This window comes from Gadus chalcogrammus, chromosome 1, assembly GCF_026213295.1.
Source record: "Gadus chalcogrammus isolate NIFS_2021 chromosome 1, NIFS_Gcha_1.0, whole genome shotgun sequence".
Taxonomy (NCBI): Eukaryota; Metazoa; Chordata; class Actinopteri; order Gadiformes; family Gadidae; genus Gadus; species Gadus chalcogrammus.
The window spans coordinates 27,562,283-27,571,450 of record NC_079412.1 but is presented as its reverse complement, the minus strand read 5'-3'; the positions used below and the strand labels follow the sequence as shown (position 1 = coordinate 27,571,450).

The 9,168-nt window shown below is 44.1% G+C and overlaps 2 protein-coding genes across 2 annotated transcripts; one reads left to right on the top strand and one right to left on the bottom strand.

The window, feature by feature from the left end:
* The first annotated feature begins 2,478 nt into the window (after nt 1-2,478).
* Nucleotides 2,479-6,207, top strand: LOC130389685 (pepsin A-like). The gene is made up of 9 exons (XM_056599589.1): nt 2,479-2,705; nt 3,149-3,290; nt 3,425-3,542; nt 3,706-3,824; nt 3,916-4,112; nt 4,203-4,319; nt 4,423-4,567; nt 4,763-4,861; nt 5,948-6,207. Exons 1-9 carry the CDS (start codon nt 2,650-2,652, stop codon nt 6,080-6,082), a joined length of 1,128 nt encoding a protein of 375 aa, XP_056455564.1. The 5' UTR covers nt 2,479-2,649; the 3' UTR covers nt 6,083-6,207.
* LOC130389691 (uncharacterized) lies at nt 5,035-9,004 on the bottom strand. The gene is made up of 6 exons (XM_056599603.1): nt 8,877-9,004; nt 8,484-8,790; nt 8,164-8,284; nt 7,918-8,027; nt 7,682-7,728; nt 5,035-6,929 (listed from the first exon to the last, which is right to left on the bottom strand). Exons 2-6 carry the CDS (start codon nt 8,638-8,640, stop codon nt 6,762-6,764), a joined length of 603 nt encoding a protein of 200 aa, XP_056455578.1. The 5' UTR covers nt 8,641-8,790; nt 8,877-9,004; the 3' UTR covers nt 5,035-6,761.
* Nucleotides 9,005-9,168: the final 164 nt, after the last annotated feature.

Sequence of the window (9,168 nt, the reverse complement as noted above, 5' to 3'; positions counted from 1 at the left end):
AGAACTCGAATGGAACTCACATTTCTCTGCCTCGACCTACAGTTTGTTATCCAAGAGTTTCTGGAGAACCTGTCTCACATGGATGATGTGTTCCTCCATGTTGCGGGAAAAAATTGGAATGTCATCGATGTAAACAAAAACTGAACGGTTGAGGAAGTTGCCCTTCTCTAGGCCACGTTGCTAAAAAGTGATGTTATCTAGGCCACGGTAGTCAATAAGGGTGCACTCACACTAGGCCATCTGGCCGTGGCCGTTGGCCGTCGCAACTGTGGCCTGGCCACGGTAGGCTCTTGTACATACGTCATCACGTCGTAAGTAAGTAACACGTCATCACCAAGCGTCCGCTGCATGGACCATAATAAAGTCTGCCGCCAGTCAGAGTTCTAACAACAATGGACAACAGCACAAAGAACACAGTTCGCACTTTGCTGAGTCTGTTGCTTATTTGGATATATGTTTACCGTTTAATGGGAAAGAAGGCTCGTCGCCTTTATTATGTCTGAGGTCGTCGCATGGACTATACGTCATCCAGCTCAGATTGCGTAGCCGTGCGTGTGCGCGTGTCGGCTCATTAGCATCTGTACCGTAGCGGCCCGTGCCGTAGCAGCACACCTCTCCCAAGTGGCCAAATTGGCCCGGCCTGGCCGGCTTGGCCACACTCACACTGGCAGATTTGAGCACAGTTAGGTGTGAAAACGGCCACGGCCACGGCCAGATGGCCTAGTGTGAGTGCACCCTAAAAAAGGGCTTGGGGTATGATCCTTCTTAGTCACAAAGAAAAAACATGCACGAACAGGGGAGGGAGACGGCCTTATAATGCCTGCGGCAACGGAGACCCAGCGGATGACTCCATGCTCTCCCTCTCTGGACGGGACAGATTATATAAATGGCTGGAGGGCAAAGGAGCTCCGGGGAACAACTCAACGGTGCAGTCATTGGGACGGTACGGAGAATCACAGGGCGCAGGCCATTTACTAAAAACCGGCCCACCAAAATCCCCACTATAACGGCTGAGCCTCCTCTTATGGCCGCAGGGGACAGGAGGCAGGAAAGTAACCGGCCTGGCCGCAATAGATGCTCCAGTAGACACTCTGCGAAGGCGTTCTGCTTGTGAGAGATGGGCCAAGCTACATGGGTTTCTCTTTTGGGAGCATGGGAGAAGGAGTGCAAGGACTGGGCCAAAGAGTTGGGGAAGGCTTGGTGCTCTCTCTAGCGAGTGGTGGTGGTGTCTTAGCTCTCCGGGTCGTCTCCAACGGCCAACTTATCCTTGATCGAGTCATTAAGCCCACTCAGAAAAGTCCCCCTGAGTGACTCATTATTCCACCTGGAGCCTGCCGCCATTGACCTAAACTCAACAGAGTAATGTGCCACTCATTGTACCAGACGAAGACAAAGAAAATGTTGACCCTAAACTATCTTAGGAGGAGTTTACATACGACTGACTATCCAAAATAGCCCACACTAAGGCTTTACCCTTAAGGAGTCCTGTAACGTACGCTATTCTGGACTGGTCAGGAGAATAATTTAATGGCTGCTGGTCAAAGACTAGAGAGCACTGAATTAAGAAAGCCCTACATGTACCTAAATCACCTGCATGGGGCTCTGGTGCAGGGGTGTGTTGCTCCCCGGGGAGAGGAGCAGGTAGAGCCAGAGAGGCTGCAGGGGCAGGCTGCTAGGTGGAGCTCCCGGAACAGCCTGGGTGAGGTGGAATGAGAGAAATTCTAGCTGAGTTCCAATCTGGGATATAAAGAGGAGTTGGACTGGCAAAGATGGATGACAGGCAAGCAACACTACTGGCAGGTAAGCAGTTAGATGAGACACTGGTTGGATGGCTGGCAGATACGGGTTGACGATGAGTGGGTGAAGAACCGGGGTTTAATTAGGACAGAGATGATGACGGGAGTTGGATGGCAGGTGTGGAAGTCGAACAGGTGTAGAGGCCGGAAAAATGAGGGAACACCTTGCTCAAGAGAGGGAGACAGGGCAGAGCATCTGCTGGGTATGGCCAAGGCCTTAACAGGCTGGCTAATTTCTGCATGGAAACATTTGATATCAACACTAAACAAAACTTTCCAAACTTTTTAAATCGTCAACAGATTAAGAGCCTAATAAAGCTAATCTTATGTTTAATTTAGTAGCGCCTACCATGAAGATTACTTTTTAATCACACATCAGAAGGTCAGACCTCTGTAATCTTTTTATACATGAAATGTTCAGCTATTTGCCTTGTTAACACATATGGAGCAAGCAGTATTTCAGTTCTAAATCCAAAACTCTGTTTGTTTGAATATTTACAGAGGAACATTTATTTATATAAATGAACTATTATATATTTATATATATATATATATATATATATATATATATATATATATATATATATATATATATATATATATATATATATATATATATCTATATATATATATGCATGTTGTTTGGAACAATCACACATTGTTGCCTACCTCAGTATATGCGCTCAGATAAGTGGTCCTTAGTTATCTTTTATCATAAATCTCTTATCAAAAGTGCAGCGATACCGAGGCAACTGCAAGGGCATTACAAGGAAACCATCTTGATCTGCAGTGTATAAAATCTGGAGTCTCAACCAACCACTGAACTGTGGGTCGACCATTCAGAGTGATCAAGATGAAGTGGCTTGTTCTGTTGTCCGTGCTTGTGGCGTTTGCTGAATGCCTTCATAAGTGAGTATAACTTGGTTATTTTTTTAACCTCTGTCTACATTTCCTAATATGTTGCTTATGTTCATTGATTTAATATTTTCCCAAGAGACATTTTAGAATGAGAACATTTTAAAGGGTTATTCTTTCACATATTTCAAGTTACTTCAGTTCATGCTTGTTCTATGCAGAAACAAAATCTGAAACGTTATGGATATCAGACTAGTTCTGCCCTATATCTCAGGAAAGTGGGCCAACAGAATTGAGATTTCGAACCAACATCCTTGAATAAGATGTACATGCAAGTGACACTGTTTGGCCGAGCTATTGTGACGGTTCTGACGGTGTGTGTGTGTGTATGTGTGTGTGTGTGTGTGTGTGTGTGTGTGTGTGTGTGTGTGTGTGTGTGTGTGTGTGTGTGTGTGTGTGTGTGTGTGTGTGTGTGTGTGTGTGTGTAATGCACTTAGGATTCCCCTGATCAAGGGAAAGACTGCCAGGGAGAGTCTGCAGGAGCAGGGTCTGTGGGAGGAATTCAGGAGAGCGCACCCATACAACCCCACTGCCAAGTTCATCCAGTACGGAGCTGAGTCCATGACCAACGATGCTGATGTAAGTTCTGATCAGAAAGAGCCCCCATCTTATATCGGGAGTTCGGGTCTCACTGTATGTTCTCAAGATTTGGAGGACTACTAGTCACTTAGAAGTAACATTGGTGACCTTGGGGTCTTTGTTTGTCCAACTAGTTGTCCTACTATGGCGTTATCTCCATCGGCACCCCTCCTCAGTCCTTCTCGGTCATCTTCGACACTGGTTCCTCCAACCTGTGGGTGCCCTCTGTCTACTGCAGCAGCCAGGCCTGCAGTGAGTTCCACGACAACTGCTGTTTATTAACTTAGTTTTTCTGCAAAATTGTTACGAAAAAGATTATTTATAAATTTTACTTAACAGAAAATGAATTTGCCGGTAGTAACATTCAACCGGGTTCTCATGAAAAGCAACGCTAAAAATGCACAATGTTTTACAGACAACCATAGGAAATTCATCCCACAGCAGTCCAGAACCTTCAAGTGGGGTACTGAGGCTATTTCCATCCAGTACGGAACCGGCAGCATGACTGGCCGTCTTGCCGTTGACACAGTTGAGGTACATGAGACACGGTTCATCTTACATAACATCTCCAGTGCTACTGGAGACAAACAGATACTGGTCCTCCATTGTCTTTTCCTGCACACAGGTTGGTGGAATCACTGTGGCCAACCAGGTGTTTGGAATCAGCCAAACCGAGGCTCCCTTCATGGCCAGCATGGTTGCCGACGGCATCCTCGGATTGGCCTTCCAGTCCATTGCCTCCGACAACGTTGTGCCCGTCTTCGACATGATGGTGCAGCAGAATCTGGTGTCCCAGCAAATGTTCTCTGTCTATCTGAGCAGGTATAGTGAAGGTGCTCCAGTGGCCGAGACTTGTTTCTCTTGTCCATGCGTATTTGATGCATGACGCTGTGTCTCCGCTCTTGTCTTTAGAGGCGGTAAGGAAGGCAGCGTGGTGGTCTTCGGCGGAGTCGATGAGAGTTTAATGTCCGGGCAAATCACTTGGATCCCCCTGACCTCTGCTACCTACTGGCAGATCAAGATGGACAGGTAACGGCCTGAAATAAATACAGCTGAATCCCACGCCTTAGGAGAAGAAATGTGTTGTGGTTGAACTGCAAGAACCTTTCCAAACCTCTGTTGTGCTGTCCAGTGTCACCGTCAACGGTAACCCAGTGGCGTGCAACGGTGGTTGCCAGGCCATCATTGACACTGGTACCTCCCTGATCGTTGGGCCCTCCAGTGACATCAGCAACATGAACTCCTGGGTGGGAGCGAGCACCAACCAGTACGGAGATGTGAGTCGCAGGACATCGTCCTTTTTGTTTCTTTGGGTTGGGTTAGATCCCCCACTTTTGGTTGAGTGGGATAGGAAGTCATTTGGAAAATGTTGTCGGATTAGTAGGACGTTATACACTGTTTGTTTGCCTTCACCTCAACTATATAGCTGTCCCAGCACTGAGATGTTTTCTGTTGGATGTTTTCCCCCACAGGCCACAGTGAACTGCCAAAACATTGGCAGCATGCCCGAGGTCGTCTTCACTCTCAGTGGCCATGCCTTCACCGTTCCTGCCTCTGCCTACGTGTCTCAGGTCTGTTGTGCCAACAAATCCTTAGGAGATAATAATAATAACCTTTATTTGTATAGCACTTTTTGAAACAGGATTGCAAAGTGCTTCACAGAACAGAATAAAACGTAATTAAAAGAAGTGACACACAAAAACATTGTAAAAGAGTACAAAAGTACTGACAAAAACCCCATAAAGTAGAGCAAAAGGAAGAGAGCAATGTGTTCAATAATAAAACTACTATAAGAAAGGTTTTGCATAAAGATGAGTTTTTGAAAAGAGACTTAAAAGATGATACTGATTCAGCTTGTCTGAGATTCTCAGGCAGGGAGCCCCACAACTGAGGGGCCCGTACAGCAAAAGCCCGGTCACCTTTGGTTACAAGGCGTGATTTGGGAACAACCTACCCCTACCCAAGGATCTCAGGCTATACTTAGGCTCATAGGGGACAAACAGGTCTGAAATATAACTTGGAGCCAGACCATGCAGAGCCTTAAAAGTTATCCGTAAAATCATAAAATCAGCTCTCAAAACTACTGGCAAGCAGTGGAGATTGGCAAGGAAGGCAGTAATATGGTCTCGTCTCCTAGAATTAGTTAAAAGCCTAGCAGCAACATTTTGTACCAGCTGGAGGTGGGATGGGGCTTTCTGACTCTGCCCAGTGAGTATAGGGAGTTACAATAATTTAAACGTGAGTAAATAAAAGCATGGATAACCTTTTCAAAGTCTGTACAAGATACGAAGGACCCGATTTTAGCGATGTTCCCCAATTGGAAAAAACACGAATGAACAACACTCGTTGTTTGGCCATTAAAAGGGAGATTAGGGTAAAAAATCACCCACAGATTACAGGCAGTTGATTTAACATTTGTGGACAGGCCACCAAGATGAGACTGCATGGAGCAGATAGCATTAGGGGGGCCAAATAGAAAAATAGAGATGAAAGCATGAGTGCTTATGCCCTTGCTTACGCCCTTGCGTGCACATGCCCACAATATTTGATTGCATGCAAAACGCAAGCACACACAAACACAGTGTGAACTATCAAGAAGAGGTCTGATCATTCCTTGTGAACATTTGTTGAATTGACATTTCCTCTTGTTTCTTCAGTCTTCTTATGGTTGCCGCACCGGCTTTGGTGGAGGCAACCAACAGCTGTGGATCCTTGGAGATGTCTTCATCAGGGAGTTCTACGTCGTCTTCGACAGCCAGAGCAAATACGTCGGTCTGGCTCCATCTGTCTAATCAGTCTAGCCCCTTTAAGTAAGCTATTGCTGAACATATCCACTTCTACATCATTAGTGATGTAGAAGTCATATGATGTATAGCTCAATTCAAATAAAATCCCAGAGCATTGCAAATGAAGAAAATAGCTTTTGTCTTTACTGGTGATGTGTGTTGAGGTGTGGCTTTAATTATTTATCAAAACGGTGTTTGCGTCGTCCTCTTTGCACCAAAATATCACAGGCATGAGACTGTACCCCCACGACTCTTCATCTTCCAACTCTTTGGAAGAGATACCCCACATCCATTCATGGATGGAACAAAGAGAATCCTTTCAAGAAAAAGATAGGGAATGGCTAAGAAAAGAGGAACACTGATTCCCTATGAGGTTGTTTTATAAAAGGAGCTGATAAAAGCACACACAGAGTTATCACACGCTAACCTCACAGCTGTTGTAGAAAAAGCGCCCTCAAAGGTCAACAGGTTTCTACTTGAGATGAAGACGAAGAAACAGATATCAATCCTTTTATCTTGAACACTTCCTATCATATGGTTTTCTGTACATTAATACCAAACCAATTCACATGAATCACATATCAATGCGGTTCTTTAGAACAGATCACCAAAAACGGATGAGCGAAAGAGCCCATTACAATTAATCTTTGAACCTTACTAAAGGAATGTTGCTTTGCCGCTACATTTATCGTCTAGGAGCCAATGTGCAGTACTCCACTGTCTCGGGAGATCTGCGGAGATCTTTGCTCTGTTTGGTGGTAAGGGCTCTCATCTCCAGGTTTGCATAGAGCTGTATGGGTGTTAGCTGTTGGTGTTTGAAGTCCACTGTTGTGTAGACTATGGAGCTCGCTTCCTACGGGTAGAAGCAAAACAAAACAGTGGCAGCTCTGACTATAACAAAGCTTCATCTTCAAGATTTTTCAACCTGGATCCTACTTCCCATCATTTTAGGTCTAAGAGACCAATGTAAAAAACAGTTTTAGAAATTGGTTCAGTACTGAGCAAGAGTGAATCAGCCTTTGCACCCTTTTTTTCTTAGGGGCTGTTGCAGCTGTCAGTGTACGTCCTCTAAAAAGTTTTTTATTTTTTGCCACCCACAGGATCAGATTGTTATTAAAAGTGTCGGACAATTACGGCAGAGATCCCTACAGAGAAATAAAGCTTTCCGCTTTCACTCAACTCTTTCGAGTGCAAAATTACTGAAAGATTTCTCAGTGAGTGAGACTTGGTTAGACATAATAATAACTGAAAGGCTCAAGCAAAAGGGAAATAAAAAGTTTGTGATCCTTTCCATAATGTTGTGATACACTTATATCAACAATCTGAATCTGTCAGAGGCAAAATAAGAAATATTTTAGAGGTTGTACACTTACGGGACGCTATTGTTTACATTGCAATCGAGACGGATCTGAATGGCTGAAGCGGTATCCCTCAATAATGGACCATTTTACAAAAGGCTGTTAGTTATTAGTCACTTAGAGGAAAAAGAATAGGAAAATAGGGCCACCGTTGAAAAATACAAGATGTATCTTAGTGCAAAGCAGGAACAAAACAACAAAGCACAGTGACAGTGAGTCAGGTAGTAAATCCATGCTTAGCACTTACAGGGGTCATGTGTTTGGATGAGTCAGGCTGGTTTTCAACAACTTGGTCTGAGGACAGAGAAAATTATATTTAGATAACAGGTAGATAACAGAATTCAAATTGTTAAATAAACAAACATCCATTTAACTATATATATATATATATGTATATATATAAACATAATATACTCACCAATATCTCTCATGATCTATTGTTTAAAATACCCTTATACACCTCAGATATGTTGCATTGCTTACTTTTCGACTTCTTGCGTAGGCAGCAAACGACGGCAGTCACACATCCAATGAGAGCGATGGTGGTGATTGACAAACTCGTAGCCAACAGCACGTATAGCGTCCAGGGAGCACTAACGGGATAGAATAAACGCAGAATGTAGACTGTATAATATTCTACATTATACAGTATAATATTCTACATTCTGCGAGCACAGAGTTAAAGAGGAATACACATCATGAGCAGCCGGTAATTCTTAGTATGCTTACATAGGACTTCTCTTACGGTACTGGGGCGGACTGGACCCAGTAGCAGGGGTCGGAGGGGTCGTTATCGTCGACGAGGGTTGGAGGGTCGACACTAGCGAGTGTGGACGAAGCTCGGAAGGTTCTGGAAACATAACGTTATGTTGTGTTATGTATTCAATTACGCGTGTTTCTGTTGGACGTCCTTCTTTTCAATAACTGCTGACATTAACACAGTGAAAGGGAATGGTGTAGTAGAGAAGGTTATCGCCTATAATAAACAATTAAGTCAAAGCCGAAGCTGAAATCATTCGCAGTGTTCATGAATTGAGGCATTGTCATACCAGAGACCTCGACGACAAAGTCTTTGAAGACGTTGTGGCTTCCCTCAACATAACACCTGTAATGGCCTCCGTCTATGAGCTGCGCGTTGGTTATTCTGAACTCCACCGAGCCGCTTCTCTCTGTTAGGGTGGCCCGTCCCCGGAGTAGGTTACACATAACCTCTGTTGTCCATCGCTATGAAACATCCAGCCTGAAACATCCTACAGCAAGACTTGTCGAAGCTGTCGAAGTACATAGGGAAGTCCAATCTGAGCAATATTTCTCCAAACCTCTCAGTCGACTGTTGCTCTTTGGAAAGATGTACACCTGAAAGTTAATGCATAAGGTCTGATAAATGCTTTTTCAGTTAAATTAATAGGCAATTCAATCTGGGAAATGATCTTGCCACTCACCCAATAAAATAAGTAAGACAATTGGGATGTTCATCTTAAAATGCCCACACAGGTCGGGCTGTTTGCAGGCAGTCCTGGCCCCTGATCGTTGAGGATGAAAATGGTGTCGAAAGCAGAAGTTGTGGGTTTGAGAGTTAAAAGAGATGACCTGGAAACAATTTCGAAATATGTAGCCTCTCTCAATAACTGGGAAAAATGTTCGACTATTATAACTGTTTTTGTTTGTTTTTGATTTGTAGGCCTACAACTTGGAACGTTTTCTAATTGATACAGGCCTATGGCTAATGGAAAT

Coding starts and splice junctions, on each gene's coding strand:
- LOC130389685 (XM_056599589.1), top strand. CDS start 2,650: ATGAAGTGGCTTGTTCTGTTGTCCGTGCTTGTGGCGTTTGCTGAATGC. Junction 3,825..3,915: donor TTGCCGTTGACACAGTTGAG/GTACATGAGACA, acceptor TCCTGCACACAG/GTTGGTGGAATCACTGTGGC. Junction 4,568..4,762: donor GCACCAACCAGTACGGAGAT/GTGAGTCGCAGG, acceptor TTTCCCCCACAG/GCCACAGTGAACTGCCAAAA.
- LOC130389691 (XM_056599603.1), bottom strand. CDS start 8,640: ATGTGTAACCTACTCCGGGGACGGGCCACCCTAACAGAGAGAAGCGGC. Junction 8,285..8,483: donor CTTTGTCGTCGAGGTCTCTG/GTATGACAATGC, acceptor TTATGTTTCCAG/AACCTTCCGAGCTTCGTCCA. Junction 7,729..7,917: donor CCTACGCAAGAAGTCGAAAA/GTAAGCAATGCA, acceptor CTCTGTCCTCAG/ACCAAGTTGTTGAAAACCAG.